Source organism: Chaetura pelagica, unplaced genomic scaffold (genome assembly GCF_000747805.2).
Source record: "Chaetura pelagica isolate M959 unplaced genomic scaffold, ChaPel_1.0 scaffold305, whole genome shotgun sequence".
NCBI classification, from domain to species: Eukaryota; Metazoa; Chordata; class Aves; order Apodiformes; family Apodidae; genus Chaetura; species Chaetura pelagica.
Window position 1 is genome coordinate 56,037 of NW_009953512.1, and position 16,006 is coordinate 72,042.

The window sequence follows — 16,006 nt, forward strand, 5'->3', positions numbered from 1 at the left end:
CAAGTATTACAACCTGCTTTTAAACAAGTGCTTTGTTCAGTTCTATGGTGGTTTTACTTACTAAAAATAAATGCTCCCCCAGTAATAACACAGACTTGGAGTGGAAGAAGCCCCAGTAACATCTGCTTTCCTTTGGCTGCAGGAGCTGGATGATACATGTGTGGTGGTCATTTCAAACTTGCCTGAGAAAGGATATTCTGTTGAGGAGGTTTCCAACCTAGCAAAGCCATTTGGGGGACTGAGGGATGTGCTGATTTTATCATCTCATAAAAAGGTATCTTCATTGCTATCTTATTGAATTTCCACCTAGGGTAGCAGCAAATGTGTCTTTAGCAGATGTGATTGTGCAGCGTGGCAGGCATCAAGCTGAGGTGCTCTTGCTACATGGCTAAAATCAATTGTTCTCTTTATTTTAAAAGGCCTATATGGAAATAAGTAGAAAATCTGCAGATTCCATGGTTAAATTTTACACCTGCTTCCCAATGTCTCTGGATGGGAACCAGCTCAGCATCAGCATGGGGCCTCAGTGGAGCACTGTCAGAGATGAAGTGAGTAGCACCATGTACTGAGGTGTTGGGGGCTGTGGTTACACTGCAGTGCAGAGCAGGGGTTTGTATTTAAGCTGGGTTTTATACCCTGCACCTCCTGAGGGTTTCTGCTCATTCTGGAAAATATCTTTTTGGGTTCTAGTCTTCTGGTACCAGCACAACACCCGTGTCAGATGTGTTGATGCTGTTCATTTTATTAATGAAGCAGAAACTTAACATTTCTTGGGAGCCAGTGACAGAGCTGGTTCTGAAGCTCTGGTTTGTAGTTCAAATCTTATAATGTGTTTTCTTTTCTTTCTTTAAAGGAGGCAATATTTACTGCTATAATTAAAGACTCTGACCCCAAGGTAAGTTGCCAGCAGTCTGACTTGTCCTCTGCATGCTCCCCGAGGGCAGTACTTCTCCCTGTCCCTCCTGCTGAAATGCTGCCTGTTATCTGAGCTTTCTCTTGAGTTCAGTGTTTTTATCTGTTTTCATGGGTGAATGAGCAGGGAAGAGGATGAGTGGATGTTCCCTGAGTTCAGCACCACAACATGTGAAGTGCAAGGAATTAAACATTTAATAGAGGTCCTTGGAGAGCCTCCCCTTCTGTTGCTGGTTTTCATGTTCTGACAACCAGCTGCTGAGCACTCGACCTGCAGCACGTGCCATGTGTGCCTCTGCAGGATGGCACTCCTCCCAGCAGGGTTTATGGGCAGGTATTTTGGTTCAACTGCCCAGAATGCTTCTGGGCTATGTTCTGGGTGCTGTGTCTCTCTTGTTGTCCCTCCTGTCCCATCACTGCACCCCGGGCAAGGCATTTTTGTGGGCTGTGGGTGGCAGATGTCAGAGAAATGAAGGCTGTTGTTCAGGGTAGACATGATGGGGTCTGTGTCTCTGGGCTGGGACAAGAACTCCAGAAGAACAGCAGTGTAGAGGGTAAATGTATGGGTTTGTAAAGCAGATTGCAGAGACCCCTGCCAGCACTCCCTCACTTCCCCAGGGCTCCCCCTGAGGTTTGCTAATTGCAGACCTGTCATGGGGTCTCTGCTCTCTCCTCCTGACCCTTGTCTGGCACCAGCAGGCACAGCTGGGTACTCCCTGCCAGCACCTCTGCTGCCCTGGCCTGCTGCTGCTGGGGAAGCAGCTCTTCTCTGCTCCTGCTAAAGTGATGAATAATGGAATCAAAACACCTGGAGAGGGGAGAGAAAATCTCTTCTTTGTTGTGTTTCCAAGAGACAGCTTCCAAGGATTTCAAGATAGGATGTGTTTAAGATTACAGGAGTTTACCTTTGGGGTCCCAGGGCCCTTCCCTGTGATCCTGCACCAAACACTCAGTCCCTGGTCCTGCTGGCACTGTGTGGCTGCCAGCTCATGGGACCTGCTGCATAACATCCTTCCTGCTCTCCCTTATATCCTGACTCCGTGGTGCTGCTGATAACCCCATTGGAAAACTGAGGAACATGAGAAATGGTATTTGACCAGGGATTTTTATGTTGTTACAAACTGATCAAGTAAACCCAGCTCCAACTTAGCAACCAGGGTTGGAGCCTTTTGGACAGGTTCCTGTGCCTTGATCCTGTTGTTACCTGACCAGACAACATCTGCTTTTCAAAATACTGAATTTTATTTAAACTTCAGCTTTATTTTGCAAGTGCTCCTTCAAGAGACCTTTACAAATTAGTTAAATTTAAATGATAATTTAAAATAACCCGATCCTTTTAAGTTTGTTCTTCTTTACTGGGAGGTACAGCTGGTTTTTGTGACAGAAAACTGGAAAACCTGATGTGAATGTGACATGTGAACACTGAGTTTGTGCCAGGACCTTTTTTTGCTGAGGCCTGAGCCATCCAGAAGCTTCCTGTGAGGCTTTTCTGGCCTAGCTCAGGTATGGTAGGAGGTTAAAGCAAGTGTTGTCATCACTTTTCTGCAGGTCAACACTGAAACTCTGCATAACCAGTTTGTGCACCTGGGGAACCTGCCAGCTGATGGGTACAGGGAACTTGAAGTAGTTTGTGTGGGACTTCGGTTTGGGAAAGTGCATCATTATGTTGTGCTGAAGAATAAAAACAAGGTAAATGTTTATTTCTGTGGTGCTGTGCTAAGGGAAAACATGGTTTGTAAAAGTAGGTTGTTTCATCTTCTGGTCCCAAGAATGTTCTGCTGATGAGGGTTGGAATATCTGATTCTTTCCCACTCATCCCAAACAAGAAAATAGTCTGTCTTATTTATGGGAGGCAGGAAGGAAAAACCCCAAAGAGAACAAATTTAGGCTGTTCTCTGGCCTGGACAGTGCAAGAGCAGTTTAGGCTCTGAAAGTAAAGTTTTCCAAATGGCTGGAAAAATTCTTCAACCTTTGGTGTTAGAGGTGGAAGGGAAGGGAACACGAGTTCCCATTTTTTAGGAAACCTGGGGAAAAAGATTAAGTTTATTGTTTATGAAGTGAAAACGTCACAATTGCTGAAATAACTTCTTGTTCTGGGGCACTTCAGAATGTGGTGATCTGGTTTTTCTTGTGGGTTTTTAAATTTATTTTGCTATTTCAATTTTTAATGTTGCTGGTTTTGCACTTACATTGGATTTGTGTTTTATGAGCTGGATGTAATTCACTGTGTATTTTGAGGACTGACATGGAATTGTACTCCCATTACTACCAGCTGTTTGAAGTGTCCACCTGCTAATAAACCACTACCAGAGGAAGATGGTTTTAGGAGAAAGAGACTATTTTTCTGTTTTTAAAACTAATACCACTTTAATGTTCTTTTCAATGCAGTGAAGACAGCTCTGCAGTCAGTAAAACACCCAGGGCTGGTTTTTCACTGTCCACTTGATAGATAAAATCTTGCAGTCACTTCTGGGCACTTCTCCTCTGCCTACTGTGCAGCTTCTCCTGAGTTACAGCAGGATCAAAGCTGAACGTGGCCAGGAGTCAGAAGGTGGATTGGGAAGCTCCAGGCTCCACTGCCTTGTGGTGTAGTTCCTTAGTTAGCTCTAAAGATAATTCCAAATGGAGAGAAATGGCTGAGAAAACTGGGTTTGTTCAGCCTTGAGAGGGGAAGGTTTTGGGGAGACCTTATCACCATGTTCCAGTACTTCAAGGGGGGCTGCCAAGAAGATGGAGACTCCCTGTTGACAAGGAGTCCCATGGAAAAGACAAGAAGGTCATGGGCACAGGTTGCTCCTGGAGAGATTCCAATTGGACACAAGAGGTAATTTTTTCACCATCTGGGCAGTCCCAACATTGGAATAGTCTCCCAAGGGAAGTGGTGGATCCCCCCACATTGGACAGTGTCAAGTCTCAGCTTGACAGGGTGCTGAGCCTCCTCACCTCAACTAGAGCAGTACCTAGAAAGGTTGGACCAGGTGATCCTTGAGATCCCTTCCAACCTGGCATTTCATGGTTCTATGATTCTTTTTCTTTCCTGAGCCTCTCCAAAAGGAGAAGAGTGCACTGTCCTCCATATCCAGAGCAGGATCCAGAGCAGGATTCCCAACACAACAGCTCATTTCAAGGGAAGGTGTTGAAACCCTTCAGGAATGTTAGATACTGAAAACCAGCTGAAGAAATGAGCTTGTTCTGCAGTACAGAGGTGAGCAGAGGCAACAGTGATTGGAGGCCTGTGCTTTTTCCCTTGCAGGCCATTCTCCAGCTGGATAGTCCCAAGTCAGCCCGATCCATGTACAGCTTCCTGAAGCAATATCCCTACAGCAGGGGGGAGCACACCCTGACCTGCACGTTGTCACCCCAAGGAGAGGCTACTGAGGTGAGCTGCCCTCCCTCCACAATGCACTGCTTTTGGGGAAGAGAACCAGCTGTCCATGGAGAGCAGCTGGCAGTGACTGTGTCACTGTTTCCTGTTTGCTGTCAATGAGGGTGAGAGTGAAAGCTCTGGAAGCACTGGGAGCTGGATGCACGTGTCTGTGTTGTGGGATGTGCTGCAGAGGGATGTGCTGCTCTTTGTCTTTTGCCTTTCTCTGCATTTTACAAACACGGGTGAAATCGCTTTCCACCAATTAAAATGTTTCTTAACAAAGAATGGAGAGGAAAAGGAAGCAAGGGGGAAAGCAGCTTTTTACTACTTGTTAGGAAGGGGTTGATGATGGACATTAGTAGAGGTTTTCTTCAAGATCTGGTTTGATTCATAGACATTAGGACATCAGGAGCAAGCTCTTTAGTGTGAGGGTGGTGAGACCCTGGCCCAGGCTGCTCAGATGATCCTTGAGGTCCCTTCTAACCCAAACCATTCCATGATTCTATGATTCTCATTCCTCTCTAGTAGTTGATCTGTTTTAGTCCTCGTGGTCCCAGACTCAGTTGCCCTGCCAGCACTGGTCCCTGTGCCCACAGCTGCTTCCTTTCTCTCCCTTAGAAGTGAAATCGGGCAGCTTGAGCAGCTCCCAGTTCCCTCTGGTGGCTTCCGAGGGAGCAGCCAGCTGAGCAGGTGAGCTCCAGAGAGGGGAGCTTAGTGCCTGTTGCAGTGGGTAGGCACAGAGCTGTCAACATGAGCCACCTGCTCACAGCTTTCCAGCTTCCACAGTGGAGAAGGTGAATCCAGGTGTAGTCCCTGTCTCTGTGGAGCTTAAGGGCTCTTTACCCTCAAACACGAGGAGCTGTAGTGTCACCAGGTCTGTGTGCTGAGCTGGAGCTGTTGGTGTTATTCCCACTGGGCATCACGATGAAATTCCCTATTTTTATAGAACAGGTTGTGTGCTGATCATTGGCTCGTGTCATGGTCTGTTCTGGGTTGGGTTGGCAGTACCTTCTGCTCTATTGGAAGCATCCTTATGTACAAAGCCTGTGGAGTAGCTGGATGGGGTTTATGATCCATGTTTTTCACACTGTGTCAGCAGAGGCACAGGTTGCTCCTGGAGAGATTCCAATTGGACACAAGAGGTAATTTTTTCACCATCTGGGCAGTCCCAACATTGGAATAGTCTCCCAAGGGAAGTGGTGGATCCCCCCACATTGGACAGTGTCAAGTCTCAGCTTGACAGGGTGCTGAGCCTCCTCACCTCAACTAGAGCAGTACCTAGAAAGGTTGGACCAGGTGATCCTTGAGATCCCTTCCAACCTGGCATTTCATGGTTCTATGATTCTTTTTCTTTCCTGAGCCTCTCCAAAAGGAGAAGAGTGCACTGTCCTCCATATCCAGAGCAGGATCCAGAGCAGGATTCCCAACACAACAGCTCATTTCAAGGGAAGGTGTTGAAACCCTTCAGGAATGTTAGATACTGAAAACCAGCTGAAGAAATGAGCTTGTTCTGCAGTACAGAGGTGAGCAGAGGCAACAGTGATTGGAGGCCTGTGCTTTTTCCCTTGCAGGCCATTCTCCAGCTGGATAGTCCCAAGTCAGCCCGATCCATGTACAGCTTCCTGAAGCAATATCCCTACAGCATGGGGGAGCACACCCTGACCTGCACGTTGTCACCCCAAGGAGAGGCTACTGAGGTGAGCTGCCCTCCCTCCACAATGCACTGCTTTTGGGGAAGAGAACCAGCTGTCCATGGAGAGCAGCTGGCAGTGACTGTGTCACTGTTTCCTGTTTGCTGTCAATGAGGGTGAGAGTGAAAGCTCTGGAAGCACTGGGAGCTGGATGCACGTGTCTGTGTTGTGGGATGTGCTGCAGAGGGATGTGCTGCTCTTTGTCTTTTGCCTTTCTCTGCATTTTACAAACACGGGTGAAATCGCTTTCCACCAATTAAAATGTTTCTTAACAAAGAATGGAGAGGAAAAGGAAGCAAGGGGGAAAGCAGCTTTTTACTACTTGTTAGGAAGGGGTTGATGATGGACATTAGTAGAGGTTTTCTTCAAGATCTGGTTTGATTCATAGACATTAGGACATCAGGAGCAAGCTCTTTAGTGTGAGGGTGGTGAGACCCTGGCCCAGGCTGCTCAGATGATCCTTGAGGTCCCTTCTAACCCAAACCATTCCATGATTCTATGATTCTCATTCCTCTCTAGTAGTTGATCTGTTTTAGTCCTCGTGGTCCCAGACTCAGTTGCCCTGCCAGCACTGGTCCCTGTGCCCACAGCTGCTTCCTTTCTCTCCCTTAGAAGTGAAATCGGGCAGCTTGAGCAGCTCCCAGTTCCCTCTGGTGGCTTCCGAGGGAGCAGCCAGCTGAGCAGGTGAGCTCCAGAGAGGGGAGCTTAGTGCCTGTTGCAGTGGGTAGGCACAGAGCTGTCAACATGAGCCACCTGCTCACAGCTTTCCAGCTTCCACAGTGGAGAAGGTGAATCCAGGTGTAGTCCCTGTCTCTGTGGAGCTTAAGGGCTCTTTACCCTCAAACACGAGGAGCTGTAGTGTCACCAGGTCTGTGTGCTGAGCTGGAGCTGTTGGTGTTATTCCCACTGGGCATCACGATGAAATTCCCTATTTTTATAGAACAGGTTGTGTGCTGATCATTGGCTTGTGTCATGGTCTGTTCTGGGCTGGGTTGGCAGTACCTTCTGCTCTATTGGAAGCATCCTTATGTACAAAGCCTGTGGAGTAGCTGGATGGGGTTTATGATCCATGTTTTTCACACTGTGTCAGCAGAGATGTCAGGAGTGTTTCTGGTCAGGCTGTCCCTGAGTTGTGTCTGTGATGGTTCAGGACACGGGGCACTGCCCAGCCAGGTGTGCTTGGGGATTGTGTGTTTCTTGAGTGGATTCAGGAGATCAGTAGTTGCTGTGCATGCACAGGGCTTTGCCTGGGAAAAGTCAGGTTGTTATTTACAATCATGGAATCCTAGGATGGTTTAGTTTGGAAGGGACATTACAGGTCATCTAGACCCAACTCCCCCTGCATGGGCAGGGACACCTGCTAGACCAGGTTGCTCCAAGCCCCATCCAGCCTGGCCTTGAGCACTTCCAGGGGAGGGGCCTCTAGAAACCTCACTGGGCAAGCTGTTCCAGTGTCTCCTCACCCTCACACTAAAGCATTTCCTCCTAACATCCAGCCTAAGTTCTCACCTCATCACAGTCTACTTCTGTGCCTGCCATGTTGCTGCCCGTGCCTGAAGGTAAGGCTGCTGGAATCACAAAACCACAGAGAAGCTCCTGGGGGGGGGAAGGAGGTTGTGCAGGGGGAGCAGAGCATCACACCTTACTGTGTCCCTGCCACAGCTTCTGCACAAATACTGAGACACAGTGTGTTTGAGATGGAGAGAAGAATGCCTGGTGACACTGGTAAGAGGGAAACCTGAGCTTTTTCCAGCTGTTGTTCTTCCCTGCATTTTGTGCCTATTCCCTCATGTCCATCTTCTCTGTTACGTTGCTGGATGAAGTGCCTGGCTACCCTGGGAGCATCACTCCATGTGCTGTGTGCTCTTTGCTCTGGAAGCCTTTCATACAGGAGCCAGGCTGAAGGAAAAGCAGGGTCATTGTTAATTCATGATGACATGTTCAGATTACTCTTGGCACTTAGCTCTGGAATGGATGTTTTCAGAGAGGGGAGGTGAAAGGATTTGGAGTTAAGTGCTTAAATAAGAGCTCAGTGAATTCTGAGAGCACTGAATTTATCTGATGTTCTTTCTAATAGTGATGGTCTTCAAATCAGTTTGTAGAGTGCCTTCAGAAAAGGGATTGAGGTTTCAACTCTGAGTTTTTAATGTGTTTTTAATTGCTTTGGACCTGCTCTGCTGACTAGGCCCAGAGCTCTGGGGCTTTGTGGTTGCCTGTTCTTCAGAAGACATCATTGTACTTCACATTTCCTCTGTGTAACAGGATGCAGGAAGGTGTGGTCATCCTGCAAGAAAAAACCTGCTACCTTAGCAGGTTTTAGGGAACAGAATCTGGCCTTGGTTGTTCTGGAGGTAATTGCTTGGCTTGGGATGAAGTTTGTCTTTAGAAAACCTGTGGTGCTGTTTTGTGTGTGGTGTTTATTGTCAGGCTACCTGCATTCACCCCAGGCCCTGCAGCTGTGCCAGGACAGGAAGGAAGGTGTTGTCTGGGCAAAGCAGCATTGAAATCCCTCTCTCCCAACCATATCCCAGACCACAAGCCCATTCTGCTCAAACCCAATCATCTCTGGAGGTGAGACAAACACCAGGTAGTGCTGCCTGGCTGTCGAGCAAACTGGCAGTGAAATCTCTGGCCCCACTGTGCACTTTGTCACCTTCTGAAACCCTTGTTCTATGGGGAGCAACTGGAGACCTTCACCTTCCAGGTGACCCATTCCCCAAGCTGGGCTTGTGGTGGTGATTAGTAATTAGTGAGGTCATGCAGATCTGTGCTGATGCTTCCTAGAGCCATTGATCCCAAGCCCTGATTTTTGCCTTTCAGGCTGACCCTGTGGTAGAAGAGGTGAAGCCAGAGGAGCCCAGCCCAGGAAGGTAGGCCTGTCACCTGCTTCAGGTGCTTTTCGTTGCTCTCTTGTTTGTGGATCCGTATCCAAGCCTGAGCAGATTGCTGAGCCATCTCTACCTGCTCTTGATGATCAGGCTGTGAGCCCCACCCCTGTCCCCTGCTCCTCCCTCCCCCAGGCTGTTGTGTGCTGTGTGTGTGCAGGGTGTGCAGTGAGCTGCTGTGCAGCTGTCGTGGTGGGCACTGCTTGGAAATCCAGGCCTTTCCATGGACCTGGACAACTGGGGTGAAATCCTGCTTTCTGTGTCGTCTGCTGAGTCGTTATTGTTTTACTAATTTGGCCAGGATTTTACCACAGGTCCTGGAAAGTATGTTGGGAAATACATGTTGGTAAGACAATTTTTTGTTGTATTTAACCATGAAGTGATTGTTTTATTCCTGTCAGAGCACCTGGCTCCATTGTTTCTGTTTCCAAATGCTAAAAATAAACTGAAACTTCCTTGTTTAGCTTATTAACATTAACTCCACACTGTGACACAGGTCCCTGTGAATGTGACTCGATTTCAGCAGATGTTTAGATGTTATATTAACACCAGGACCTAGACCTGGGGAATGGTGCTTTTGGGATGTTCCATGTGAAATTGTTTTATGGACGTGGCTTGTAGTAACGTTTCTAATTGTGGAGTAACTCTTTGTTGGTTTTAGAGTCTTGAATATGTTTTTATTTTATAAATGGATAGATCATTATAAGAGTTCATGTTAACAAATGTGACTCTGGAGACCTTCTGTAACTCAAATCCATATTTCTGGATAAGTTTTATCATTTGAAAAACAAAAGCAGCCGTGTAACAATGGTCCTAAACTTCAATTTCAGGTAATATCATTATACTGTCATGGACAGTTCCATGCACTATTTCCAAAATCTGTTTCTTGCCCAAGTAAAGCTCTCCTGATTTCAGGAAGCTCCTGCTCAGGCCCTGGTCACTTTCTGGAGGTGATGAGGTTCTAAACTGTCCCCAACTCCCAGGTGGGCAGACATATAGGTCCCCTCTGGATTCCAGGCTGGGGGCTCTAGACACCAGGGGTAATCAAACCAAAATGCCTGCCCAGCATCCTGCTCTGGCTGGTGAACAGATGGGAAAAGGGACATTTTCCCCTACAAACCATAATGCAGTCATTCTTGTCTGAGGAAACTGTCTTCTTCTTGTAAGCCTTTCTGACCTGACTCTCTTTTGAGGTGTGTTTTGTGAGAAGCAGCAAATATCTTCACTATCATCTATATGGGAAAACCTTGCCATGTGTTTCCAGGGAGGGAAGGAGCAGCACATTTTGGGGAGCAGAAGGGGCTGCCCTCTCGCTTTCCTGGGATGATCTTGAAAGCTTTGGAAGCTCTGGAAGCTCCATGTGCTCCAACTGAGTAGGTCTTTTATCTGACCCTGGGACCAAGGTGCTCATGTGAACATCTCTGCTCTTCTCAAGGATACTGATGCACTTTGTTGGGATTTGTTCCCCTCAGTTAAAATAGCCCAACCTTTCCTTGGCCAAGTCAAGCTCAGGGACCATCCCAGTGCTCCTTTGCATCCCGAGCTGACCTGTAGGAAGCAGATGGTGTCTCTGCTGTGATACAGGCTCTGTGTCATTCCTTAAGTCCCTGGGCCTTTTCCTTCCTAATGCAGAGACTGGGCACCAGGGATTCTTGGTTTGCCATCTGAGCAGGAAATCTGTCTTGCTGTTTCTTCCCCAGTGCCCCACAGGTCTTCCAAGTGTTACTTCAAGCACCTTGGTGCTTCCTCAGGCTCACTTGTCTTCCTCTCTGCTTGTTACTGCCCCTGCAGAGCTCTCCTTCCCATCCTTCCTTGCCTGGATGGAATCCAGGGGTGTATTTTGGACACCACCAGGGCTCTGTGGAAGGCACAGGGTGGGTGTTGGTGTGAAAGGAGACACAAAATCCTGAGGATTCACAGACTGGTACCTCAGTGGGATCATGTAGAGGGTAACAGATGTGTGCTGGGAGCTGTGTAGTCAGTGTGAGGTGCTAGTGTGCACTCACATTTTTCCATGCCCTGCCAAAAACACACCAGCAGGGGCTGTGGGATACAGGTAGTAGGGACATGAGAGCTTGTATTTAATTAAGCACCAGTGACAAACGTGGGCTCTTGGAGCTGCACTTCTGGGCTTTGTGCCCTGGCTTCCCCAGGTCACGTGCAGCACTGGCATATGAGTCATACGTCTCAGTGCTGTGTAGGATGCTCAGATAGAAGAGGAAATTAACTGAAATAGTTTCTGGAACACAAAGCATGTTTAATCCATGTCAGAATATCTTCTGTTTTGTGAGGGACGGAACCAGGACTGGGGCCCAGAAAGCAGGTCAGCCCCAGCTGCCCAGGCACTCCTGAGACACACTTTGATGACAGGTCTAAGAAGCCTGTTGGGGATGAACAGGCTGTTTGGAGGAGTGAGGTTCCTTGTCTTCCATCAGGCTGCAGTGACTGTAAGTTGAGCTCTGAAGGAGATTCCCAGCATTCCTGGGACAGGGAGGAGAGCCCACCCCTGGCTCCTGCGAGCGCTTCAGTCCTGCTGCCTGGCTGGGGAGGGGTGTCCTCAGAGCCCCCATCTGAGCTTGCTTCTGGGGAAAGAGGTTTGGAAGCAGAATTCAGCTCCTTCCTTCTCTCTCCTCTCACATTTTCGGGCAGCAGAGGACAGTCTCCTTGGGTGCAGAAGGTGTTTCATTGTGCTCTCATGGCTCAGATGTTACTGGTTTGCCTGTTGCATCCTTCTCTTGATTCCATCTGTCTTCATCTCCTTAGCCCTCACATCTGGCCACTTGACAACTCAAGTGTTCCTCCAGCACTGAGCTCCATTTGATCTGCCTTCCATCTTCTTGCTTACCTCATGCCAGGAGTCTGACCCAAACAGCAGACTGCTCTGCTCCTTTTGATTTTCACCAGGGTTTGTGCAAGTGTCCACTCTTCAATCATAGAATCACAGGATGGTTTGAGTTGGATGGGACCTTAAAGATCATCCAGTCCTATCCCATGTGCCATGGGCAGGGACACCTCCCAGCAGCCCAGGCTGCTCCAAGCCCCATCCAACCTGCCCTTCAACACCCCCAGGGATGGGGCAGCCACAGCTTCCCCGGGCAACCTGGGCCAGGGTCTCAACACCCTCACAGCCCAGAATTTCCTCCTAATGTGTCACCTAAATCTCCCTTCTTCTAGTTTTAATCCATTACCCCTTGTCTCATCCCTCCCTACAAATCCCTCCCCAGCTTTCCTGGAGCCCCTTCAGGCACTAGAAGGTGCTCTAAGGTCTCCCTGGAGCCTTCACTTCTCCAGGGTGAGCGACCTCAACTCTCCCAGCCTGTCTCCAGCCTTTGGATCATCCTTGTGGTTCTCCTCTGCACTCACTCCAGCAGCTCCATGTCCTTCTTGTTTTTGAGGGCTCCAACACAGCACATCAGGTTCTGAGGAGCACTAGCCCAGGCTGCTCCTTCGTACAGAAACACCAACCAGTTATGCCTGTTTGCCTCATTTCTGTCTGTTCCCACACTGGGCCAGGCAGACAGCATTGGTGTTCTGGCCCCTTTCCATGCTGGGCTGTGTGAGGTGTTGGGATGCTCGTTTTCCTGAGCTTTGTGGGAGAGGGGGCACAGACATCTCTCATTCCAGTGTCTCCTGAGGTCATCCAAGGAGGGATTCTTTCTTTGGAAGAGCAATGCAGTGGCTGTAACTGCAGTTCTCTGGGAAGCACTGTCCTCTGTCCTGCCATCCCGGGCTCTGTTCTCCTGGGAGCTGACAGGAGGGATTATGCAGTGGAAACAGAGTCTGGCCCCAGGGAGCCTCTGTGCTGTGTTCCCTGCTATTGTGCCAGGGCAGTGCAGCTTAAAAACAAAGTGATCCCTCCCCCCAGACCTGAGCCAAAAAAAAAACACAAAGAGATGTCTCTGAGCTGCTGGGGGAGTTCTCCAGGGTGGTAGCTGCAGAGCCTGCTGTCTTCAGACACAAAGCTCTGCTGATTCCTGTGTGCAGGGAACCCAAAGCTCCACTTGGGCTGTCTTGGCTCTCCCAGCCTGACTGGCTCTCATAGCAGGGCAGCTGAACTGCAGGAGCTGGTGTCAGCCCTGAGGTGACAGGGTGCATCTCCAGGGAGTGCCACCTGGAGAGCTCTGGCCACCAGGGATGTGATTCCAGGGGCGAGGTGCTGAGGTGGATTAATGAAGCCTAAAACTAATCAGCCTCCTCGGGGTCTGTAGCCCCTGTAACACGGGTAGATTCCCAAATGCTAAGCACTAATGCCTCGGGAATCCCCCTCCGCTGGCGTCAAGAACTTGCTGGTAACTGTAGAATTCTCTACATGGTTTGATGTCTTCTGTTTTTTTTAAATGCATTTAGCTCTGGCTTGAAAAAATATCCAGAGGGATCAGGAGTGGTGCAAACAGCAGCTGCTAATCCTCCAGTAGAGCCCAGTGTGGCACAGGAAGGACCCGTTGCCATCTGTCATGTCAAGGACCAGATGTCAGCAGTGCAGCTTGAGCCCTCTGAGTCCCAGCTGGACAGAGCGCTCAGGGAGTCACCAGCACAGACATCTGTGAAAGACCTGGATGCTGGAGTAGAAGCTACTGTGGTGTCCATCAAATCCACCAGTACCCAACCAGCTGAGGGGAAGCCAGAAGAGATGCAGCCACCGCCTGCCAGTGTGGAGGAAGAGGAGGCAGTTAAAGACAGTGCCCACCCAGAGCTGTTGGAATCCGCTGCTGTGTCTTCATCAGAGAAGGAGATCAAAGAGAAAGGTGAAGAGCTGCCTGCTCCCCCCGTTGAGCCAGCACAAGAGCTGTCTGATGGGGGCAAGGCTGAAGATGTGCCCTCAGATGGTGCAGCAGGGGGACACCTGGGGGCTGTCCCTGAGCCAGCGCCCCCCGGGGGTGATGCAGCTTCAGTGAAGATGGTGTCACCCATTGTCACACCCACAAACCACAAGTCGGATGCTCCTGAAAACAATCCTGTTTCTGACCCTGTGAAAACCAAAGATGAAATGCCTGTAACTCAGATAACAAAGAAGAAACCCATGCTTAAAACTGGGGCAGCCGAGGAGAAGAAACTGGACGTTGCTGGAGCAGACAAAGAGGTGAAACCAGAAGAGTCTGCCCTCAAAGCTGGAAGAGCTGCTGAGGACAACCCTGACAAGCTTTTGGTCAAGACAGGGGCAGAAACAGAGAAGAAAAGTGAAAAACTTGTGGCCAGTGTTGGGATTGTTGTGGAAAACACTGCAGATGCTGTCAGTGAGAACAGTCAGGGAAGTTTAATCAACACCCAACAAAACAAAGGGACAGGACCAGCAAAAACTGATGAAACCCACCGAACAGTTACATTCAACTCCTCCTTATCTGCCAAGGATCCCTCCTCTGTTGGTATAACACTTTTAAAGGCAGTGGTGTCTCTCCCAGATATATTGAAGTCAAGGGTTCCAATGAGGAGAAAGAAGCCTTTGTTGTGCAAAGGAGGGGGTAAGAAAGCTCCCTTGAAACCTAAGCCCCAAGGCCAAGCAGTGGTGGAGAAGAAGATGGCCCACAAAGAAGAGGACCATCCACAACCTGGGAGCAGCCAAGCAAGCCCGGGAGATGGCAGCAGCAAATGTAAAGTGAGCAGAAGTTCTGTTGGTGGTGGAAAGGGAGGCAATGGGAGGAATTCATCCCAGCAAGAGAAGGACTCCCGAGTGGAATCTAGGGCTAGTTCAAAACAGTCTCAAGAGGGAGAGAGTAGATCATCCAGCATGAAGACAGACAACAGCAGCAATAAGGTGAGGAGGGCAGGAAGGCCGGTTCAGTGTGCCTGATCAGTAACTAACTCCATGCTTCTCTCAGATGTTGAGTATGGGACCAGGAGATTATGTTCCCCTTCCCTTTTCCATAAATCACTCAGCTGGTTTGGGCCACCAGAGGAGCTGGAGTAGCGAGATGATGGTGGGCAACCAGTTGCTTGTAGATGTGTGTGTGCAACGCAAGTAGGTGACTGGTTTGAAAATGCTACTTGGAAAAATAAGAAATAATAGCAGGAGAGTATTTTTGAAGTGAGTCTTTACTGAGTGTCATAACTTTTATGTTCTTGGATTAGTTCTGAATGGGAATGACCAAGCTTTCTGTCCTGTGTGAGCTGTATTTGCTTTGTCAAGTCCTGCACAGACACTGGTTACTGACCAAAGAGGCTGCTTAAGCAAGGTTCTACCTGTGATTGTTGCTAGAGACTGTTTGCCTGGACTCTACTGCTGGTGGTTGGCTTAGTTCTGTATTTGCCAAGCATGTGATCAGAAGCAGCAATCTGGACAACTTAAAAAAAGTTCTTAAAGGGAAAAAAAAAAAAATAGCTGATTTTTTTTAAAGAAACTGTTTTTTTCTCTTGTGGGCAGGTGGGTTGGCTGGGCTGGGCTGATGTGACCTTTTGTCTGGTTTTGCAGGCTCCTGTGGGTGGCAATGCTAAGGCTTCCAGGAGTGGCAGCAGCAGCAGTGCAAAGCAGAAAGAGGTAAGGATGTGGCCCTGAAACTGGGACTGTCTGGAAAATGTGTGTATGTGTGTGTCCCAGGAATCCTCAGTGTCCTCCCTCAGGGAGCTGTGGCTGTTACTGGTTGTTACAGGCATGAAGCTGAGAAGCCAAGTCATTTGGAAGAGAAGCTTGATTTGAGGAGTGAGTGTTAAAAGGGGGTGTTTTTTGGTCTCAGGTGTTGTTTGTTGGAGAAATAGACAATTAATTATTTGGAACCCAGTTGCCTGCACGAGAGCTTTCCTTGTCATCACACCTGGGAGAAGAGGGAGGAAGGCTTCAGCCTTCTGGCTCTTTCACAGAACCACAGAAATCTTAGGGGTTGGAAGTGACCTTGAAAGCTCCCCCACCCCCCCAGCCTCTCTGGGCAGCCTGTCCCAGGGCTCTGCCACTCTCACAGCAAAGAAGCTTTTTCTGATGTTTACATGGAACCTCCTGTGTTCCAGTTTGCACCCATTGCCCCTTGTCCTATCACTGGACATCACTGCACAAAGCCTGGCTCTGTCCTCCTGACACTGCCCTGAACGTATTTGTGACCCTGGATGAGGTTGCCCCTCAGTCTCCTCTTCTCCAAGCCCAACAGACCCAGCTCCCTCAGCCTTTCCTCAGCAGGGAGATGTTCCCCTCCCTCCAGCATCTCTGTGGCTCTGCCCTGGGCTCT

The 16,006-nt window shown here is 49.0% G+C and overlaps 1 protein-coding gene across 1 annotated transcript in view; it reads left to right on the forward strand.

Moving 5' to 3' along the window:
• ZNF638 (zinc finger protein 638) overlaps window positions 1-16,006 on the forward strand; it is a 49,340-nt gene that overhangs the window by 24,666 nt on the left and 8,668 nt on the right. Inside the window, exons 10-17 of the mRNA XM_009999465.1 lie at window positions 143-274; window positions 420-548; window positions 854-895; window positions 2,461-2,601; window positions 5,851-5,976; window positions 8,791-8,840; window positions 13,203-14,607; window positions 15,262-15,327. Coding sequence (XP_009997767.1) covers window positions 143-274; window positions 420-548; window positions 854-895; window positions 2,461-2,601; window positions 5,851-5,976; window positions 8,791-8,840; window positions 13,203-14,607; window positions 15,262-15,327 — 2,091 coding nt within the window. The remainder of the gene's footprint in view (window positions 1-142; window positions 275-419; window positions 549-853; window positions 896-2,460; window positions 2,602-5,850; window positions 5,977-8,790; window positions 8,841-13,202; window positions 14,608-15,261; window positions 15,328-16,006) is intronic.